Genomic DNA, 23806 nt, shown 5'->3' with positions numbered 1-23806 from the left:
CCTGTGCTAAAAGTAATGTTTCTTTTTTCAAGGTACGCCAGCCTGTCATATGCATCAACAACCATGTATTTTGTTCAATTTGCATCGATTTGTGGTTGAAGAATAATAGCCAGTGTCCAGCTTGCAGAGTCCCCATCACACCTGAAAATCCTTGTAAAGAGATTATCGGTAAGAGCCTGTTTTAATACATGTAGAAGCAGACTTGAAACTGTCTCCAGATAATATATGTGTTGGGAAAGAGTGAAATACACAATTTTCAGTGGTGTTATTTGGTGAACATCAGGCGGGTGGATTAGTAATTTGTATAATGTATATGTGGAGCAACTGAGGAATAATAGGCATTATGAAAGATGCTAAGAGAAATCAACCTTAAGGCATTATGAAGTTTGCATTCTGGGAGAGGCTATACCTATGGACCAAAGTATTAAAGATTGAAAGCAGCAGATTCTAAGGGCCAATGAAACAGCCTAGAACTTTCAGGCAAAGAAGTTCATTTAGGAACACTGAGAAAGGCTTCATGAAGTAGGCAGCCTTCAGGTTAAAATTTCAACTATTAAAGAATTGGGAGGATATTTTGTGCAGAGGAAATTAGAAGTAGGACATGTTTTTGGAAATGATGAGTAATCTCCTTTAGATCTGTCTACTGAAGTAAGACTGAAAAGTAAATTGAGACTTTAGAGAACCTAGAGTAACAAACTAAATCAGGTACTTGCTCTTTGGGTGGGATGGAAGATGAAGTGGACATGATGGTGTTGAGCAAAAGAGTGGCATGACCCAAAATATGCTTTAGGAATTGTATTCTAGTAGTGACATACAAATTGGATTGTAGGGGAGAGACAGGATATAAGTAAGTTAGGTAAGAGACTTTTGCTAATGTCTTTGGGCCTAGAAATGGGCTCACTCCTATGGATCGACTCTCAGCCCAACAGTAGAAAGACTTATATGCAGAACACCTACCCCAGGGCTATATACTCACCTACTGTAGGGAAATGCACCCCTTAGAGCAATCAGCCATGAGGCACCAGAGGGGCAGCATTTACATCGAGGGAAAGCTGGACAGAAAGGAATGCATAGTTAAAAAGGGCACAGGGTGGAGGTAGTAAGTCTGGATTAAGGGTGGAAAAAAGAGTTTCACATATTGTGGGCAAGAGATGGAAAAACTTGAGAGGATCCTTGAAAAATAAAATATTTGAAGAACATTTTTAGTTTATGTTTTTTTATTATGCTCATACAAGTTATTTCTCTTAGATTGTAAAAATTAAAATGATTTTTGTTTTTGCTTTAAGAGAAATTGAAAGTGAATATTTAATTAGTCATATATAGAAAACTTAAGTCATTGTAATAGTCCGAAATTAAGGACAATGGTCATAAATAAGATTTATACAATGGAAGTGAAAAGGGAGAAGACGGATACTAGAGGCAAAGGAAGAACTAGTGGGATTTTGGAACTAAGATATCCAGAGATGGAATGAGAGGTAGCTCCAACATCTCTTTCTTGAGGATCTGGATATAGGCGGCCGGAGGAGTAATTGCCTTCTGTGTTGCATGCTACATTGTGGACCTTTCAATCTCTAATCTTTTTGTCTGTGCTGAAAGTCACCAAGGAGTCAAATCTTTTCTTACAGAATATGAGCTTCGATGATTAAAATAATTTGTTTTCCCTTCAGTTCTTTTCAGATCTCTTTTCATGCTTTCATTCATTCATATCTAAGTGACAGTTCATAAACTCTCTCAAGTAGATCATCTGTCTTTGGTTTGTAAAGTTCTGAAGAAATATTGTATGAGCCCATTGTAAAAAGTCAAGGAAAGGTTTACATAGGGAAGGAAACTCACTTTGTTGGTTACCGGGAATGGGAGGGAAGGGGAGGAAAACTTTCAGACTAGTGGGGGATCACATGTTGATTTGGGTGAGGGGAGGGATGATATGGAAAGAGTCTATGACCAGCATGATGACATTGGGGAAAGGAAGGACACTGAAACATGGACATAAGATATAGATAACAGAGGCAGACACTAGTACATGCACATTATTGCATTACCTCTAACACCAAACACCAGGCTACTGATAAATGCATAGACAGGTGAGAAGATCAGTTGGGGGTCAGTAGACAGGAATATACCCTAGACCAAGGATAGATAATGACTGAAGATAACCTTACATATGTACTTGTGCTACAAAATTAGCCACACACTTTACAGAAGCAACAGAAGACAGAGTTGGAGTAACCTTTCAGAGATAACCAGACACTTTGAGAGTGAGAATCACTGGGCCTACCAACTCGAGATCATAGTCTTGGGGGATATCATGCACAATTGGTACAGCATAGTACGTAAAATCTTATTCTACAACCTACTTGGTGAGTAGCAACTGGGGTCTTAAAAGCTTTCGAGTGGCCATCTAAGATGTAACTATTGGTCTTCTCACATCTGAATTAAAGAAGAGTGAAGAAAATCAAAGGCAACTGCAAACAGTTAGTCCAAGGATAAGGTGGACCATGAGGACCTTAGCCTTCATGACTCCACGACCAGAAAAACTAGATGCCAACCACTCAGAAAGGGGTCAAAACTGGAGATCCTGGATAGAATGGAGGAAGAATGTGGAACAAAATTCAAAAACACAAAAATGACCAGAATTACTCTATCTGAGTAGAGTCTGGTGGAACCCCCGAGACTATGGCCCCAGGTTAACCTTTGGGCCTAGAAATGGGCTCACTCCTATGGATCGACTCTCAGCCCAACAGTAGAAAGACTTATATGCAGAACACCTACCCCAGGGCTATATACTCACCTACTGTAGGGAAATGCACCCCTTAGAGCAATCAGCCATGAGGCACCAGAGGGGCAGCATTTACATCGAGGGAAAGCTGGACAGAAAGGAATGCATAGTTAAAAAGGGCACAGGGTGGAGGTAGTAACAGGGACACAGGGATGGGTGGGGAGGAGAGTTTTTTATGGCTGGGGATGGTAACTGGGGCATGAAATCAAATGTATATGAAGTGTTGAATGTAAAACAAATACTCTCTATAAATTTGCACCCAAAGCACAATAAAATTTAAAAAAGAAAAGTCCTGAAAAAGAACATCTGTAAAATGCCTTTGCTATCATGATGCTAAGAAATACATAATGCTAAGAAAAATAGGGTAGCCACAGCATAAGTGAAGAGCTCTCAGGAAGTAATCATTTTGAAAATATTTGTGAGAAGTCTTGGGCATTCAATTAATGCTGTGACTCCTAATCCATTGTATCTGAGTTGTTGGAATCAGTGGAAAGACCCATTAATCTTTTCAGTTGTGATACTGGTTTGAATAGCTAATTGATCTTATCATTATTCAACAATTGTCTACTCTTCATAATATGTAGTAGTACAAATATAATACATTAATAAAATATAGGCTTTGCCTTCATGGAATGTACTATAATGAGATACACTTAATGATATTTTACTGAAGGTGTTTCTTAGGGTGTTGTGTGATACTTTTTTCTGAGCATTGGGATAGAGAGTAGGTCTGAATGGGAGCCTAGAGTGTGTAGATAAGAGGAAGGGTAGAAGTTATGCTAGAGAATTATCTAAAAAAAATAAGTAAAGAGTTCATTTTCATTTTGCCCAAATCGGAATGAAAAATGAAGCCTGTTTGTTTGTTCTTAGGAGGAACAAGTGAAAGTGAACCTATTCTAAGTCATACGGTCAGAAAGCACCTTCGGAAAACTAGACTTGAGTTACTCCACAAAGAATATGAGGTAAATAATAATTAAAGTTTAAAATGATAATAGCATTGAATTTAAGGGGAAATAATTTTTTTTTTTCTTTTTAGTATTAAAGAAGGGGAGAATAGGATATGAGATAAAGGGAACAAATGGAAGCATTTCCTTTTTTAATTTAAATCTGTACCTCAACAGACACATAATTTTGGAATTTGCTGCCTTACGAAATTGGGAGATTAAGGAAACTCTCTTGTGAAAGTTAGTCTTTTGACTCTCACAAGGCATTATGAATGCTATGGTAAACAGTGATGGATGAAAACCTCCATTCTGTTTTTGTTTCTGAATGTAAATTCCCTGAAGACTATGCCTTACCAATTCTGGTAAAGTAAGTATATGTTAAGTCTGCTATCAACAAAGAAATTTTAGTATGAAATATGCTGTTAGGCTGGGTTCTCTACAGAAGCAAAACCAGTGAAGCTTAGAGAGAGAGAAAGATTTCAAGGAAATGGCTCACGCAGTTGTAGAGGCTGGCAAGTCTCGAGTCTGTGGCTCAGATGTCACGCTGGAGGCTTCTTCTGACTTACATAGCTGCAGGGTCTGACAGACATAAGATTGGCAGGGAATACTGCAGGCTGCTGGTTGCAGAGGCTGATGAATCCAAGATTGGCAAGTAAGATGGCAGGCTGCTGGCTTATAGGCTATGAAGGCTAACAATCCCAGAATTGGCAAGCAGTATAGCAGGATGGGGCAATCTACTTCCGTAGTGATACTGCCTCAAAAACCCAAGGAGAGGTTGCTATGAGTCGGATCCGACTTGACGGCACATAACAACAACAACAACAACATGGTAGGCTGCTAGTTCAAGTCTAGACAGCCAAAGGTCAGCTGATGATGAGCCAGATGCAAGAGCTAGGTCAAGCAAAGCTTTTCCACATCGTCCACATATATTGGAAGCAGGCCACACCCCTGAGGAAACTCCTTTTCAACTGATTGGTTGCTCACAGCAGATCTCATCATGGAGGTGATTATATTACATCAGACCTCATCATGGGGGATGAATGTATCGTAACTGCCAAACCACTTCGAGAATCAGGCCCCAGCCAAGTTGACATACAACCTTAACCTTCATATACACTATTTCATATTCTTGTCTAAAAGGGAATGGGCAGGTTAAATTGACATTGGTGATGGAACTTTTCTAAATTAATTCATGCTAATGAAAACATGCTTTTGAATAGTAAACTTTAAGCCTTATTATCGTTTTATGTTGACTGAAGAGGGAATATTACTGATCTCCTTTTGGACATAAAATATGCTTAAGTTAAAATGTACACATGCAAACTACTTCACCTACCTCAAATAAATTTTTAGATGAAGTGAAGCCTAAATAAATGATTTGAATAAAAATATTCATGTGTTTTCCTGTTTATTTTTGTTAATACATGAATTGCAACAAATAAAATGATTATCTCATTTTATAATGCTATTTAACTAGAAATATATATGACAGTTTAACTAGAAATATATATAACAGTAAATTGTATTATCTGTTAATTCTACAATGTATTCTTATATACTTAAGTGAATATTTAACATACTTAAGTCCTACTCAAATTCTTTGAGAAATCATTGGCAGATTGAGCTATTTCAGTACAAACCCAAACCAAACCCACCTGCCCTTGAGTTGATTCCTACTCATAGTGATCCCATAGGACAGAGTAGAATTGCCCCATAGGTTTCCAAGGTTGTAAATCTTTACTGAAGCAGACTGCCACATCTTTCTCCCATGGAGCAACTGGTGAGTTTGAACCATTAACCTTTCAGTTAGCAGCCATGCGTTCTAACTACTGAGCCACTAGGACTGCTTCTGCTTAGGCATATGGAGTTTACTTTCTAATAACAGAATTTCTAACAACTTCTGTTTAATGAAATATCTATTATAGATGAAAAAATGGTATATAGAAAAAGGCTCTAGTACAAATGTCTAGTGATTGGATTTAAAATAATAAGTCATGCCAGAGGGGAAAGACTAGTACTTAAGATAGTCATGGTAGCAATTGAAGAACAAGAATCTAGAAAAGTTAAAAATTAAAAATTAACTACAAGTATTGTCCTGAAATTAAAAGTGAAAGGAAATGTGACATGATTTCACTCCTACTTCAGTATAGAAGCAAAATATTAACATTAAACACAACTCTTAATAGATCAGCTTGATCTTTACTGTATTTTTTAATTCCTTTCAGTGAAGTCATTAAATGTGCCTCAACTTTTTCTTCTGAAATAGAAAGTATTTCCTTGTTAGAATTCAACCAACTTTTCTTGTTCTATGAATGATATCTTAAATAGAATCAAAGATTTGACATTTTTAGTTTTTTAAAACCACAAGCTATGATTACATTACACTGAAAGCAGCAGAAATGCCACTTTTTATGAGAGTCAGAATACATTTAGAGAATTTCAGATGTTTGTGATTTTCTGGCTATATAACTATTCTGATCCATAAATCTATGCATCTATAGAATATTGAGTATAAAATAAAAAAAACCATTGGCTTCAGTTTAGCATAGATGTGTTTAGTATCTAATGTTATGCAATCCTTTTTTCAGGATGAAATAGATTGTCTACAGAAAGAGGTAGAAGAGCTTAAGAGTAAAAATCTCAGCTTGGAGTCACAGATCAAGACTATTCTGGATCCTTTAACCTTGATGCAGGGCAACCAAAACGAAGACAAACATCCAGTTGTAGATAATCCAAGTAAAATTGACTCAGAAACTGTAGCAGAGTGGAAGAAAAAACTCAGAACAGCTAATGAAATCTATGAAAAAGTGAAAGATGATGTAGATAAGCTAAAGGAGGTAAGTGGTTGTTTTTAAAAATACTTTAAGAACCTTCAAAAGTATGGTGACTCATCATTAGATGATTTGTGGGGGAAGGATGAAACCCCTAGGTGAGCATTTATGTGCAATAGGAAAACTTACTTTTTCTTCTTCAATGTCATTAGCTGCCAAGAAATATCAGGTGGTTCCATTTGTGACTATAATTGGAGGCTCTATAGTGCATCTGTATGAGTTTGCATCTTTTTCTAGGAGAATGACATCAATTTAAAGGATCTATTTCTATTTTCTTCGTCTTTGAGGTTTGCCTTAATTTTTTTTAAAGCTTGTATCAGTGATATACCCTGTATGCATAAAAACAAACATACCCATTCCCCTACCTATAAAATGAAAGATTTGGACCATATCTTTTCTAACACTACCATTCTCTGATTCTTAAGACTATAATTATATAGTTAAAGGTTTAATGACTAATTCTAAGAAAGCAATGACCAGCCACTTTAGAGTATTTCATGCAAAAGGGTATTGTGGCTTATGAGCCTGGTTCACTTTTTAAATTATCTTCTTGTCCAGCCAACAAAATAGAGTGCATAAGTGAAAAAGGCAAACCTGATTTTTTTTTCCAGTGTAGAAATGGAGATGAGATATATGCCAGTAGCACTGGAAGCTACAGTCAAGTCCTGTGAAGCTCTGTTGACCAAAGGAACCAGCTTTTAGTTTGATTTCACATTTTCACACAGCGGAGTCCTGTTACGCTAAATGTAAATACCCAGATCCACAGTCACTCACTTAACCTGTCAAATCAAAACCAAACCCATTGCTGCCAAGTCAGTGCCAGCTCACAACAACTCAATAGGACAAAGTAGAACTGCCCCTATAGGGTTTCCCAACCTGTAAATCTTTGCAGAAGCATATTGTCTTGTCTTTCTCGCTCAAAGCAGCTGGTGAGTTCAAACCACTGACTCTTTGTTTTGCTGTTGAGCGCTTTAACCACTGCACCACCAGGGTTCCAAATTATCTACGGTCCTTTAAAATACCATTCTTATGCTAAGTTACTAAATCCTGTCTCCTAAATCATTACTGAGCTCTATATGGTATTTTTAAGAAGTGCCCACTGTATATTAGCTGACAGATCCTCAGTGAGGTTAAATAACAGAAGTTCTACAACGTTATGCATACACTAAGACATCTTCACACATCCACATGTAAAATAAATGCTGTTTGAGCTTAGAGGACAAAGTGACAGGAAGGAGGGAACTTAGTATTTTCAGATAATAGAAACTATAGATATAGTTGCACTGAGTTTATATGTTTAGGGAAAAAGTATAGTTTCTTTGGGTATTGATGGCCAACATAAACATGTTGTTTTATATAAGAAAAGAATACAAAAAGGAATGACAGTTGGGAGGGTACAGTTTGCAGTATTTATCAATCTACTAGGTTGTCTTAACTTTTCTGCCTCTTCTTGAGACATCAGTAAACTCTATATGATATTTTTCAAAGTTAACAAAACCTTATTTAAATCTTTAGCAATAAATGCATCTTTACTTAGAGCATAAGCAGTCTTAATGGTGCAGTGGTTGAGAACTTTGCTGCTAACCCAAAGGTCGGCAGCCACTGCACAGGGAAAAGATGTGGCAGTCTGCTTTTTTAAAGATTTACAGCCTTGGAAACCTATGGGGCAGTTCTACTTTATCCTATAGGCTTGCTGTGTGTTGGAATCAGCTCAGTGGCATTGGATTTGGTTTTACTTGGAGGATGAGGCTCTATTTGAAAGTTTTACTCTCACCTCATAACAGTGGTGTGGGATGTGTATCAAAGAAGAGTACATAAAACACAGTTAATTTCTTTTTGCTGTCTTAATGTTTCATATGTTAAATCCACTACCCAAAGCTACCATTAAATCTCAGTTATTTGGGACATTTAATAAGCCCTATTGAAATATTAGTATTAAGTACTAGGCTGTAAATTGGGCAGAAATGAATTAAAGAATGTGGGCAGCAGAGACAAAAACTCATACAGGAAGTAACAAAATAATAACATACTATAAATAAGATACAGGAGTACAATAGATTCGGAATAAAGGACTACTTAGAATGAGTGCAGTTGACTATTTTTCTGATATTTTCTGAACTAGATGAGTTTTGAACCATTATGAGGCCAGTATTATTACCAAGTCAGTGTTGAGTATGTGGAATAGTTAGCTGAAGTCTTCATTATTGTTTTTGGTACAACAAATAGGGAGAACTCTACTTTCATAATTTGAATTCACCTAAGATTCCTGGACTTGAAATATCTCTGATAGTTGAAGAACTAGCCAGCCCATAATGGGAAGGTATTAGAGAGCCACAGGGCTGGTGAGAGACCTTGAAACATAGGGATATAGTAGGGGATGGGGAAAGGAAAACAAATAAGTTTCTAATTTAAGTTTGTTGTCATCATCAAAAAGCATTCACTAAGTGCCTCCTCTTATGGTGCTATGCTTAAGGGCTTAATTCGTTGTGTGTATGAAGAAGTAAATGGCTTTTGTTATATCTTCATAGAGGCAGTAATGGTGTTTATCAGTCACTTAAAGAATTAACCCTCCACAGTCCCGTTTTGTGAGCAACTTTGAAGATAAGCATATGTCCAGAGACCACAAGGAACCTGGATGAATCTAAGTAGCAGAGCTCTGCTTTATACCCAAAAGGATACTCTGCCATGCTTCCCTTGTAATCATGGGGCATTTGTGTGCAGATAGGCAGGTAATACACAGTGAGGCATTCTGGACATTAGTTAAAAACATGGATCAAATTTTTGAAATCTGTTTTTAAGCTTCTTGGTTTAACCCTCACTTACTTAGAATGTAAATATTCTAGCCAAGTACGAATGTTTCTTTCCAGGTTAGTGAAGCTGGTTTCTAGTCTTCTTGTTGTTGTTTCTAGTCTAGAAGTCTTATTTTTCTTTAGTATTCACAAATGCAATGACTAGAGAACTTAAAGGAAGTACCTTTTAGGAAGACTATAAATTTAAGTACACTACTTTTCAGGCTAGCCAGAATCAATATCGAGGCTCTATATTTTCTGGCAGTTAGTGTTTTGTTAGGTGCTTTTTCGCTATCATACAATTCTAGAAAGAAAATCATGCTTGAGATTTCTTTTTTTAGAAAAATCAAAGGAAGAGTCCATGGGATTAATTAGAAAATATGTACCCAATTTTAAGGATCCTAGAAGTTATGAGCCAGGGCATTGGGAAAACCTTTTTAAAGAAAGCAGGTGATTCAATAAGCATATATAAGATTTATCAGTACAAAAATATTTTTAAATAACAACCAAAATACTCAATCTCATAGCTATAGAATTAACTCTTTGACATTAATTTTGCTAATAGTTGCATGTGGTATAATGTTACCATGCTTAAAGTAATTCAGTTAAGTGAAAAAGAAAAAAAAAAAAAAGCATGCATTTGCCATTTGTATGGTCTCTTAATGACTCTGTGCTAACTAATATAGCTCTGTTTATTTCCCCGGATAGGGGATTTGCAAAGTGCTTGGGGAATATAGATTTAAAATGCTTAGTCGTGTTCACAATTTCACAAGTCATTCCCAGTGGTGATTTTAAGGTTCTGAAGGCCATGTACTAGAATTCCATTTTCTGATATTGTCGTTCTAAAAAATACAGATGGGTCATGTGATAATTTTTACAATGTACTTTTGTTTTAGCTTGTATCTATTTATTTTCAACTCTTTTTTAAGGCAAATAAAAAATTGAAATTGGAAAACGGTGGCCTGATGAGGGAGAATTTACGACTCAAGGCTGAAGTTGATAACAGATCACCCCAGAAGTAAGTATTTTGTTCACAGAGCAATGTTTCAGATTAAGTCAGTGTTTTAGAATTGGCTCCTATGATAGTTTGTATGTTTAATTTGACTCTTATTGAAGCGTACAGGTTTAGGTAAAATATCTTACCTCTGATAGTAAAGTGTGTTACTGTTTTATTGGTAAAACCTGAGCCTTAATTAATGCTAATTTTAAAGGATTTAATTCTTAACCTTTTTTCCTTCTCATTATTGGAAGGATTGTTTTATGTGACCTAAGACAAGTGACTTTACATGTAACTCTTTGATACTATTAACATAACAAAATAGTAGGCAGGTTAATGTAATGCCCTTTGGCTCCTTTCTGAGGTAATCATAATAATAATTAGCATTCAGTGCTTTCTCTGTGTCAGGTACAACATCTTGTGGTGTGGAACAGTTATTCTTCCCTATTTACAGATGAGGAAATGAAGGCATAGAGAACTAAAGTTAATTATTTATCTAAATCTGAACATCTGGTGGACATAGAATTTGAACCCAGATAGTCTAGCCCCAGAATTTGTATTCTTAACCATTACAATAAAAAGCCTATCTAAAATGGAATTTTAAGGCATCATTCATTAAATTTTTGACTAATTTAAAACTCTTCAGTTAAGGGAATTTATTCTTCCTTTATGTTTGGATGGTTTATTTAATTCCATTTCAGAGAATGTAGCTATTGACCAGTTTAAAGTTGGTTTGCCTGTTTAAAATAGCAACAGTTGGAAATTAAAAGTTGAAGACATAGAGATGATTGGAGATAAGCACTTGTGGTTCTTCTTTTCCTAGGAAAAAAATGACAACTGAGAAAAATCTGTTGCCTCTGAGGTCAGGCAGCCTCTCTGAGGAATAGCATATCAGGCCTCCACTTTCTTCTCATTCAACCTTTAGATCTCATTTCTTTCTCTTGAAAAAAGGCAAGGCACACATAAGCAAACAATGGAAACTTATCCCAGCAGAAACAGCTCTGTGTTTGTCTATTGAAAATGGTACCTGGCTACTATTACTAAACATTTTGATCAGATTCTATAGAAGAATCCTCAACAAAAGTGGGAAAATGTAGAATAGAATTTAAAATTCTAAAGGCATCCAAACTTTGTGGAGTACTAAGGTTGGATGAACCCTGAGATCATCTGTAATCCTTAAACCAAAAATAACCCCTGAAGTCTTCTTAAAAACAAATAATTAAAAACAACTCATATCAACCCCCTTTGGGTTTCCAAGGCAGTGAGTAGATTGCCCCATCTTCCTTCTGCGGAGTGGCTGGTGGGTTTGAACTGCCAACCTTCTGGTTAGCAGCCAACTGCCTTAGGCACTATGCCACTAGAGTTCCTTAACAACAAATAGTAATTTAGCTTAACTAGTAAAGAATGTCTGTCTTGAACATTGTACTCTTTTAAGATCTATCTTTATGGGATCAATTTAACGACAGCAACTTAAAAGATTTGATACGAAACTTAGGGAGCAGTGTAAGTTTATGTTAATGGGGGAAGAACAACTCGGGAAAGGAGGGTAATGAATATCACTGAATTGTACATACAGAAATCGTTGAATCAGTGTGTACTTTGCTGTGTGTATTTTCAAGAACAACCACAAAAATAAATTACAGGAAAAAAAAAAAAGGAAAAGCAGAAGAAAATGTTGTCTTCAATAAAGCAAATGTGCTATCAGGAAATGATAGACATGAACCATAATTATGTAAAGCAGTGAAACTAACAGTGAAAGAAGTATAAACCGAAACCAAACCCACTGCCATTGAGTCAATTTTGACTAATATGACCCTATGGAACAGACTAGAACTGGCACATAGGGTACAGTCTTCAAAGGCTACAGTCTTTACAGAAGCAGAGTACTGTATCTTTCTCCTGTGAAGCAGCTCATGGATTCAAACCACTGACCTTTTGATTAGCAGCTAAGTGCTTTAATCCCTATCAATAGGATTCATTGAATGAAGCAAAACTTTAACTTTTATACAATTCCTTTACCTCTGCTCTACAACCCCATTTTTCTTCCATTTGGTTCAGATAATTTCCTACTTTGACAAAGTAGCGAAATAAACTTGCTTAGGAAGTGTTGTTATGTTGGCATTAGAATTTCTGTTCCTATCATTTATTGGCAGCTTGCCTTGGCAGTCATAGTAATGCTTGTCCATTAGCCATTTCCCACAGTGTGCTGAATGGAACTAAAGCTATTTTGTTTGTAGCTTTTATTTCTTGAAAACTTGCCCACCAGATTTCAGATTTAATGCCAGCCACAAGGATGTGTTTTTAAATATCTTTGGTTCCAACCTGATAAATAACTGAAGAATCTCACCTGAGGAGACCTGGCTTTGGTTTACCCTAAAACAAGAAACCGCACATCTGAAACCAATATAACTTTAGAACTTGCCTTATTTTTTTATTCCTTTCTTTCCCTTCCCTTGCCTTAATGTGAAAAGTTTCACTTAAAAAAAAACGAATTGAACTGACCCCTATTCCAGATCAATTTGCAATGCATTGAGATATTAAATGCATTGCATTTGATTTATTGCCTTGTTTACTCTGCATCACCAAACTCTAGTGGGATTCAGAGAGAAGCTGACCACAGCTGAAAATACCCAGATTTGGTTCACCTGAAGAGAGCTCCTGTCTTGTATGGAAAACAATATGGAATTCAGGAGTTTGAAAGTAAATGCAAGCAAATAAAAAAATAAATAATCCGTTCCATTTAATTCCCTTGGTTTAGGAAATGCCTTGAGTATTTGTCTCTTACCTGCTTGGTTAGATGTCATGATGTGCTTTTTATACACATGGCCTTAGTCTCTGATATGCTCTAGAAATTGAGCAGACATAGTCTACAGTCATACAGAAGAGACAGCTTTAAAATTTAGACACCAGAAAGGGAAAAAATTAGGAAGATAATTCTTTCCAAGTTCAATCAAATATCATGCTATTGCCCAGAAACTAGACTAGCATCTGATATCACTGAGGGAGACTTAAATATTGTACATTGGTCTGATGTAGATGGAATTGTATAAAAATAATATCCTTTTATAATCTTTTTTTAATAATCGTGTTATGATCTTTTAAAATGATTATTCTGTGCTACTGTTTTTCTTAACAGAGAATAATCATTTCAAAAGATTATAACACTGTTTTCAAAATAAAGACTATAAAAGGCAAAAGACTTATTGACAATGTGTGATATGCAGATGACACAATCTTGCTTGCTGAAATTGAAGATGATTTGAAGCACTGACTGATGAAGGTTAAAGACTACAGTCTGCAGTATAGATTACAGCTTAACATAAAGAAAATGAAAATCCTCACAACTGGACCAGTAAGCAGCATCACAAAATAGAGAAAAGATTGAAGTCGTGAAAGATTTCATATTACTTGGTTCCACCATCAATACCAATGGAAGCACCAGTCAAGAAATCAGATGACATACTGCTCTGGGCAATCTGCTGCCAAAGACCTCTTTGAAGTGCTGAAGAGCAAAGATACCTCTTTGAAGACTAAGATACATCTGACCCAAGCCATGGTGTTTTCAGTTGCCTCTTATGCATGTGAGAACTGGACAGTGAATAAGGAGGACCGATGAAGAATTGATGCTTTTGAGTTGTGGTATTGGCGAAGAATTCTGAGAAGTTCCATAGACTGCCAGAAGAGTTAATAAATCTATCCTGGAAGAAGTGCAGCTGCAATGCTTCTTGGAAGGGGAAACATTCTTGGAAGGGAGACTTTGTCTCACCTACTTTAGTCATGTTGTCAGAAAGGACCATTCCCTGGAGAAGGTTATCGTGCTTGGTAAGGTGGGGGGTCAACGAAAAAGAAGAAGGTCCTCAATGACATGGATTGACACAGTGGCTGCAGCGATGGGTTCAGGTATAGCAGGGATCGTGGAGCTGGCACAGGACCAGGCAGTGTTTCATTCTGTTGTACATAGGGTTGCTATGAGTTGCTATGAGCTGATTCAATGGCACTTAACAACAACAACAACAATTTTTCTTCTCTTATTTTTCATTATATATAATCTTAAAGTGTGGTGGTGGTGGTGATGGTGTTAGGTGCCATAGAGTCAATTTTCAACTCGTAATGACCCTGTGGGGAGCTCTGGTGGTGCAGTGCCTGGGGCATTTGACTGCTAAGCAGAAGGCTGGCAGTTCAAACCCACCAGCCACTCCTCAGAGTAAGGTTGGCCAATCTACTTCCGTAGTGATACTGCCTCAGAAACCCAAGGAGGGATCACTGTGAGTCAGATCTGACTTGATAGCAGTGAGTTTAATGACCCTGTGACAGAGTAGAACTGACCAATGGGGTTTTCTAGGAGCCCTAATAGAACACTGATTAAGATCTGGCTGCTAACCCAAAGGATGGTTTGAACCCACTCAGCAGCTCTGCAGAAAAAATACCTGGCAACCGTTCCTCCCAAAGCACCCACCACCTCTCTCCTGGGTTCGATAATTCACTGCAGTGGCCACAACTTGCTTCCATAAAGATTACAGCCAAAAAAAAATCCTATGGGGCGGTTCTACTCTGCCATATGTGGTCACTGTGATTTGGAATGGACTTGATGTACCCAACAACAATCCTTGTAGGAGCCAATCACCAGGTCTTTCTCCCATGGATTGGCTGGGCGAGTTCAAACCACCAACCTTTTGGTTAGCGGCTGAGAGGGCTTAACTCTTGCTCCACCAGGGCTCTTTATCTTAAACTGTACCTGTGTATATTTATTTCCCTAACTTTCACTTAAATTATTTTTGAGCAATGTGCAGATATACTTTTAGTTTTCATGAGATCCCATACCTTATTAAAAATTCATTTTCCTAATATCTAAACTAGTAGTCCAGAAAATGCATTCATTTTCTTTATGCGATCACTTCCTGAATTTTTCTTTGTCTTGTAAAATAATTTATTTTACCTAGAGGAAACTAGGAGCTCTGGTAGCATAGTGGCTAAACCACTTGACTGCTAACCAGAAGGCTGGCGGTTCAAACCCACCAGCCACTCCTCGGAAGGAAGGTTGGGCAATCCTACTTCCGTAGTGATACTGCCTCGGAAACCCAAGGAGGGGTCGCTATGAGTTGGGGCCGACTCAACGACATATAACAACAACAACAAAGGAAACTACTACTTTGCTCCTTCAGTTTTCTATAATATGGATTCCAAGGAGAATCAGATTTAATGTTTAGAGCTCATATAGTTAATTTAGTCTTAACATTTGTTAAGAAGTTTTCCAAAAGAAAAACAGATAAACTCTAATTAGTGATAGTAATAATTCTTATCCTTATGGACAAATGGAAAGCAGCTGAGGTACAGATAATTCAAGACATTGGATGATTCCAACATATCCTTTGCTATTGGATTTGGAAATATTTGGCAGATTGGCCTTTACTTAGTTAATTCTCTGTTACCTAATGTCAGGATTCATGGCTTAAGTAACCTTACAGACTGAAAAATGCTTTTGGCCCTTATTGCTAGAAAATGCGTATCTCTACTCACTCACACCCAGACTACCATATACATAATATTGCATACAATTTCAGAGAATTCATGGATTGCCAGAGTCCATCCATAGACTCAGGGCTAGATTTTCTGCCCAGTATTCTGATTGGGTAAGGAGGTCTGGTGGCATAGTAGATAAAGTATGTGGCTGCTGACCAGAAGGCCAGTGGTTCAAACCCACCAGCTGCTCCACAGGAGGAAGATGAGACAATCTGCTTCCATAAAGACACACATCCTTGGAAACCCAATGGAGGTCGGTATGAGTTGGACTTGACTTGATGGCAGTGTGTTTGGTTTTTAAATTCTGATTTTTTAAATTCTGATTGTGTAAGGAGACATGGTGTAGTGGTTAAAGCATTCGACTGCTAACCAGAAGTTCGGTGATTTGAACCCACCAACCTCTGCGCAGAGAAAGACAAAGCAGTCTGCTTCTGTATAGATTTATAGCCTTGGAAACCCTATTGGGCAGTTCTCCGCTGCCCTGAAAAGGGTCTGTATGAGTGGAAATTCGACTCAATGGCAGAGGGTTTGGTTTGGTTTGGATTCTGACTGGTAATTGAAAACTCAGATAGATGTTTAAAGAATAGTTGTAGGTCCTTTAGTTTACAATGAAAATTGATCTCTGGAGATAGCTCACTCTCCAACCAACCCAGAAACTTATTTATTTAACACTGTACTAGGTGCTTTGAATTATATAAGACAAATACCCTCTCTGGTCCCGAAAATTGATTAGGTTCCCTTGTTATAATTTCTTTTAACCTTTTTTTTTTCCTTCTCAAACATTAACATTTTGTGTAATTATTTGTTTCACAGCTTTCTTCTATTTAAGTCAGGACTGTGGCTATTGTATTCACTACTGTTGTTGTTGTTGTTAAGTGCTCTTGAGTTGGCTCTGACTCATAGAGACCCTACTACAACAGACCAAAACACTGTCCAGTCCTGCACCATCCTCACAGTCTTTGCTGTGCTTGAGCCCATTGTTGTAGCCACTGTGTCAGTCCATCTTCTTGAGGGTCTTTTCCTTTTTTGGTAACCCTTTACTTTACCAAGCATGATATCCTTCTCCCAAGGATGGTCCCTTCTGAAAGCATGACCAAATATGCAAGTCAAGTTCTGGCCATTCTCGCTTCTAAGGAGCATCCTGGCTCTACTTCCAAAACAGATCGAAACTGATTTGTTCGTTCTTTTTCAGTCCGTAGTATTTTCAGTTTTCTTTGCCAATACCACAATTGAAATGCATCAGTGTTTTGTTTTGGGTTTTTTTTTTTTTTTTTTTGGTTTGCCTTATTCATTGTCCAGCGTTCACTTGCATATGAGGCTTTTGAAAATATCATGGCTTGGGTTAGGCACACCTGAGTTCTCAAAGTGACATCTTTGTTCTTTAACCCTTAGACAAAGGTCTTTTGCAGCAGATTTGCCCAATGCAATACGTCCTCCTCCGATTTTTAACTGCTGCTTCCATGGGTATTATTTGTGGGTATTGTTATTCACGGGTATTACTATTCACTGCTATAGCCACCACATTTTATTGAATTCTGGCTTATATTTGGCTCCTTATGCATTTTGTAGAATAAATTAATATAAAGTAAAGCACTGAGACTGTATGGATACAACAGACAAATCCACAATGTGGGATATTCAATAAGAAAAATGACTAGATTTCTTCAGTAAATCATTGATGAGACAAAAGAGAAAGGGGCTGTTTTACAATAAGAGATCTAAGGAACATAGCAGTTTGTGGATCTTACTTCAACACCAATTGTTACAAAGCAACTGTCGGTATTTTTGAGGCAATCAGGTAAATTTGAATATAGACTAAGTATTAGATGATACCAAAAATTACTATTAGCTCTATTTAGATATTGTAAGAAAATCCCCATTTTTTTAATGCATATGAAATATAGAGTACTTTAGCAAAAAAGGGTATTTGTGTGTATGCATATAATGACAGCGTTGTTATTGTGCTTAGCTTTTTTGTTCTTTGCAGATACTGCATTTTTTACAGATTGAAGGTGTGTGGCAACCCTGTGTCAAATAAATCTGTCAGCACTGTTTTTCCAAAAGCATGTGCTCATTTCTTATCTCTGTCACATTTTGATAATTATTACAATATAACATAATATGCTATTGCACCCTTAGTAGGCTACCAAAAAAAAATCCAAACTCACTGCCTTGCAGTAGGATCCGACTTATAGTGACCCCTTCTTGGGTTTCCAAGGTGATATCACTACAGAAGTAAATTGCCCAGTCTTCCTTCCAGGGAGTGGCTGGTGGGTTTGTACCGCCAGTCTTCTGGTTAGCAGTCAGATGCCTTATGCAGCATGCCACCAGAGCTTCTTGTAGGCTACAGTATAGCATAAACATAACTTTTACTAGGAAACCAAAAAATTCGTGTGACTCACTTTATTGTGCTGTTTGCTTTATTATAGTGGGTTAGAACCAAACCTGCAATATTTACAAGGTATATCATTTATAGTCAGGTGTGTGTGTGTGTACATACACACACATACACACATAAATAAACCAAAAACAAACTCACTTGCCATCGATTTGATTCCAACTCATAGCAACCCCCCATTTTCAAGGTGGTAAATCTTTACAGAAGTAGATTGCCTCATCTTCCTTCCACAGAGCAGCTCATGGGTTTGAACTGTCAACCTGGTTAGCAGTCAAGTGCCTTAGGCACTGTGCCACCATAGCTCCATATATGTATTGCTTGAACAGTTTCTCTTAGAAAGATCAGCATGAGGCCAGTCCCCATGAGGCAGAGGTCAAAGATTCCCATATGTCCAAACTACCATACCACTCCTTCATTTCAGACATTAACTCCTCCTCCTCCTCCCAGTAATTTCCCCAGTCTTAGGGTTCTGTATTTCACTGTAACACCTCACAGAACTCACAGACACCCAAGGGTTCATCTCACGTAGTAGTGGTGGAGGCTGGCAGGCTGGCGAATCCCGGGTCTGTGAGTAGGCCTGGAGGATCCTCTCAACTCTCAGGGTTTGATGAACCTCGATCAGCAGATCAGAAGACGGCTGCTGTCCCAAATCCAGGGGTGAGATGAGGATGAGCCAAGACACAAAACCCGAGCAAGAGGAGGGCGAATCTTCCCAGGAGATTCATAGGTTTACCCTCAGGGAAGCTAAGGGTATAATTTGAATTATACCCTCCAACAAGGCAGGACTCAAGATACATTCCACCTGTGTTGCCCCAACAGAAATAACCTAAATCCCATCAAAGTAACATCTTTGTTCTTCAACCCTTAGACAAAGGTCTTTTGCAGCAGATTTGCCCAATGCAATACGTCCTCTTCTGATTTTTAACTGCTGCTTCCATGGGTATTATTTGTGTGTATTGTTATTCACAGGTATCAATTGCCAGTCATTATAGGGAATGACTACTACCAGCTGCCCAGCCAAGTTGATACCTGACCTTAACTACCACACCACCCCAGACAGACATGGATAATGGGTTTACAAAACATCACAGAATGGAGGACAATGGCTAGAAGGGCCACATCAAGCAATTCACTGCATGTATATAAAGCAAATGAGGAAGAATCTTAATAATTGTTGAATGGGGGTGATAATTGTTGAGTGGGGTTCGGTTAGTATGTTATTTTCCTTACTTATGTGAATATTAGAAAAATTTAAAATAAAAATTAAAACCCATGAAACATGATCTCTCCCTGCAGGAAGCTCATAGTCTGATGAAGGCAAGAGCTGAAATACATGAAACAAACATGCAGGGACAAACAAATAGCAGAGACAGCAGTTTGGTTTCAGAGAATGGCAAGAAACTGTGGTTTACGGTGATAAGGAGAGTCTTTCTGAAAGAGGCAGGCAGGGCTTGGGCTTTGAAGGATGTCAGTTTCAAAGAGGAAGAAGGCATTCTGAGCAAGATGAAACAGCTGGATCTGTTGAGGAGTACTGAGTGGTCCCTTCAGCTCTAGTCCCTTGCCTCCAACAGTAGCCACACATCGTGTTGCTGTGTAAGAAACACTGGCTTCCTTCTCATTCTTATCAGAGTGACAGCCTTCTGTGTAATTTTCATCTCTCTCCATTATAACCATCATTATCCTACTTACATAACTGGTTAGCACTGCACCACTCTCAGTTCTAAGCAGACAAGTCTATTTTCCATCCTGTTTACTGGGGAATGCCAAGAGTGTCACACCTCCTTGTGGTAAGAAGCATTAAGAATGGGAAGATGCTAAATGTAACAAGTCAGTATTACATTTCTTGTATTCCTCAATTCCCTTGGCTTCAATTACTACCCCTAAACTATGCCAGAAAATGTGTATGTATTTGTCCTTGAGGGAGTTAGGAGTTCCTTAGCGATTTCTTTTTTAGCTTGAAGAGGAATGATAAATTGATCTTTAAAAAAAAGCATTTGAAAGTCCCCTGCCTTCTCTACCAGGTCTCTCTGTTTGGTTGTGCCATTTTCTTAACACTGATCGTGCTAGACAAGGATTGTGCCATGTCTCCAGCTAGCTTGAAGCTTTAGTAGAGCAGGCGTTCTTGCCCTCAGCTAGTAACTCACTAGAGTAGTGTGTGGTGTAAAGCTACATGTAGAGAACTCCCTAGGTCATTTATGTCAAACTTATAATTTGATTGTTCTTACTTACCATCTTTAGTGAGATGTATGGTTTGAAAATGTTTCCCTGCGTGCGGCTTCTTTTGCTGTTGTGTTCTTAGCTGCCATTTAGTTGGCCCCTGACTGTGTTGGCAACCCCATGTACAGTGGAATGACTGCCTGGTCCTACACTATCCACATGATCAGTTGAGTATTGTTCTGTTATGATGCATGGAGTTTCTGTTGGCTGGTTTTCAGAAGTATATCATCAGGCTTTTCTTCCTAGTCCATCTTAATGTAGAATGTGGACTGAAACCTGTTCAACATCAGAGCAACATGTTAGCCTGTACTGACAGATGTTGGTGGCTACATGTGAGGTACATTGGCTAGGAGTTGAACCTAGGTCTCCTACATAGAAGGTGAGAATCACTACTGAACCACCACTGTCCCCTTACTACTCCTTTTGTTGTTGTTGTTGTTGTTGTTATGTCCTGTCGAGTCGGACCCGACTCATAGCGACCCCTCTTTGGGTTTCCGAGGCAGTATCACTATGGAAGTAGATTGCCCCATCTTCCTTCCGAGGAGTGGCTGGTGGGTTTGAACCTCCAGCCTTCTGGTTAGCAGTCAAGTGCCTTAGGCACTACGCTACCAGAGCTCCCACTACTCCTTTTACCACTCAGCAATCCCAAGGCCTATGATTATGGACCAGTCTTCACCCATGCCTCCTCTTTTAGGATAGGATGAAGACCCAGATTCTCTTTGGGCAGTGAGCAGTATTTCTTGTTTACTGGTATCTGAGGAGCAAAGAATCAACTTTTTAGGTAGAACCTTGATTTTCTTCCATTTTTGTTACATGTGAGTTCTTTGAGTCACCTCATATACTCCCATGGCTTTGGTAATTGTCTACCTGCATGTCAGAGATTACAAAATAAAGTCTAAATCTTTGACCTCAGCTTTTCTCCTGAACTATAGATTCATGTTTCCCTCTATCTATTTTGTACCTTTATCTGAGGCCCTTTACCTTAAGTTCACTGCATAATATATGCTATTGTGTTCTTATATATCTTCCTTCTGATATATATAATTTACAATATATATACCAGTATACAGTAGTATAGGAGCTCATGGCAGTTCATGGTATTTTCAGTATTCATCCCATGGTTGTTGACATGGACTTACGACACCAAGAGTTTGGAAGATACTTTAGGCAACTCTTCTTTGGTGGTTTTATTTAGTAGAGTAAGGGTTAGGTAAAGAGTGAAAGTTAAATTTTGGTCTGCATTTCATTCAGATCTGAAAAGAGGCCATTTATCAATTTACCAAAAAAGAAAAAAAAAAGCAACAACCAAACTCACTGCCATTAAGTCAATTCCAACTCAGTAACCCCCATTGAGAAGCTTTGGTAGCATAGTGCCTGAGGCACTTGACTGCTAACCAGAAGGCTGGCGGTTCAAACCCACCAGCCACTCCTCGGAAGGAAGATGGGACAATCTACTTCTGTAGTGATACTGCCTCGGAAACCCAAGGAGGGGTCTCTATGAGTCGGGTCTGACTCAATGGCACATAATAACAACAACAACAACATTGTGTTCTTAGCTGCCGTTTAGTTGGCCCCTGACTGTGTTGGTTAAGAGGTTAGCTCTGAAAACAGACTGCTTGGTTTCAAATTTCCCTGCTTCCTCTAGGCCCCTCCTTCCCCTGCTCAATTCATTTTTCACTACATTCAAAATTGCTTTTTGTAATTATAAATCAAAGAATTTAAATCTTCTGCCTACTACTGTGCAGTGCCTTCTGGGAATAAAATTCACGTTCTTTACCACGGTCTAAAAGATTCTTCACAGACTAGTCTACACCTGCCTTTCCTACTTCATCTCAGTCTAGCTTCCCTGGCTTACCCTGCTGCAACATACCAACCTTCTTCTGTTTCTAAAGCATGCCAGGGTTGTTCTCTGCTTAGGATGTTCTGCTTCCAGATCTTTGCATGGCTTATCTCTTGTCTTTAGATTCACAGAGGCCTTTCTTTATCATTCACTCGAAAGCAGCTCTCCACCTCAGCACCAACTACTCCCTTACACTGTAACACGGTAACACCATGATAAGTAAATCATGCTGTGAAGCAGTGTGGTGTGGTGATTGTGAGTACATGCTCTGGAGAATCCCAACGCGTGAACACTGGCTCTGTCTACTTACTAACTTGGTGATTTGGAGAAAGATATTTAACTTTTCTGTATCTCAGTTTTTGTCTTCTGTGATGCGAAGTCATAAATCATGAGGGAGAATTAAACCAATTGAAGCATGCAATGCATTTATAACAGTCCATAGTTAATACTCAATAAATGTTACAGTATTGTTGTCTTCATAGCCTTCATCACTATCTGAAATTACCTTGTTCATTTAATGCTTGACCTGTTGTCTCTCTGCTCCATTCTCAACTCTAAACTCCACAAGGGTAAGGACCTTGCTGCCTGTCTTCTTCACTTCTAAAACCCCAGCACCTAGATGGCATTATTATTTTTATTTGTTGGTCAAATAAACGACAGAGAAAGTGCTTAGCTTCTTTGAATCATCATTAACAGGTCCCTATTTCAGTCTTACTGTCAGGATTAAAGGACAGAATCTGTATGTCCTTGCCACAGTATGTAGCACAGAGAAAATAGAGGTGGGATGAGGAGGCGTGTTTGTGTGTGTCTCAATAATTACATCCATTATCTACCCATTCCCCATCGCAGACAAAAGATTGTCCATCCTCTTGCTTGTTCCTCTCCTCCTTAATGGCTTTACTACTGATCTAGTTGGGAGCTCTGGTAGCATAGTGGCTAAAGCACTTGACTGCTAACCAGAAGGCTGGTGGTTCAAACCCACCAGCCACTCCTCGGAAGGAAGGTTGGGCAATCCTACTTCCGTAGTGATACTGCCTCGGAAACCCAAGGAGGGGTCGCTATGTGGCCGACTCGATGGCACATAACAACAACAACAACAACAACTGATGTAATTGCCTAAGATAAAAACCTCAATCTTCTTATGTTTCCCCACCCTTTCTCCTCACCCTACACCTCATTGTTCAGAATGTTCTATCATTCCTACCACTTAAATGCCTCTGTAATCCATCTTCTTCCCATTTCCACTAGTTTAGATCCACATTATTTCTTGCTTAGCCAACTGTTAACAACCTCTGACTGCTTACCCTTCTTGTCCACTCTAAACCTCGAGCATCTGCTTTATTAGTGCCTGAATTCTAGAGCATAAATTTGATCATCTCACTCCCCTGCTTAATAGCCTTTGGTGATTCCCTCTTGGCTAAATTAAAGCCCAGATTTCTTAGTATTAGAATATAAGCCTCCTTAGTATATGACTTCAGTGTAATCATCTCCTCT

At 38.3% G+C, this 23806-nt stretch overlaps 1 protein-coding gene across 1 annotated transcript in view; it reads left to right on the top strand.

The window, feature by feature from the left end:
• OBI1 (ORC ubiquitin ligase 1) overlaps positions 1 to 23806 on the top strand; it is a 64137-nt gene that overhangs the window by 21791 nt on the left and 18540 nt on the right. Inside the window, exons 2-5 of the mRNA XM_007941514.2 lie at positions 33 to 168; positions 3647 to 3738; positions 6309 to 6557; positions 10270 to 10358. Coding sequence (XP_007939705.1) covers positions 33 to 168; positions 3647 to 3738; positions 6309 to 6557; positions 10270 to 10358 — 566 coding nt within the window. The remainder of the gene's footprint in view (positions 1 to 32; positions 169 to 3646; positions 3739 to 6308; positions 6558 to 10269; positions 10359 to 23806) is intronic.

This window comes from Orycteropus afer, unplaced genomic scaffold, assembly GCF_000298275.1.
Source record: "Orycteropus afer afer isolate SDZICR_OR568_19922 unplaced genomic scaffold, OryAfe1.0 scaffold00081, whole genome shotgun sequence".
In the NCBI taxonomy this organism is placed as follows: Eukaryota; Metazoa; Chordata; class Mammalia; order Tubulidentata; family Orycteropodidae; genus Orycteropus; species Orycteropus afer.
Note: the sequence above shows the minus strand (reverse complement) of the source record. Positions and strands in the feature narration are given on the sequence as shown.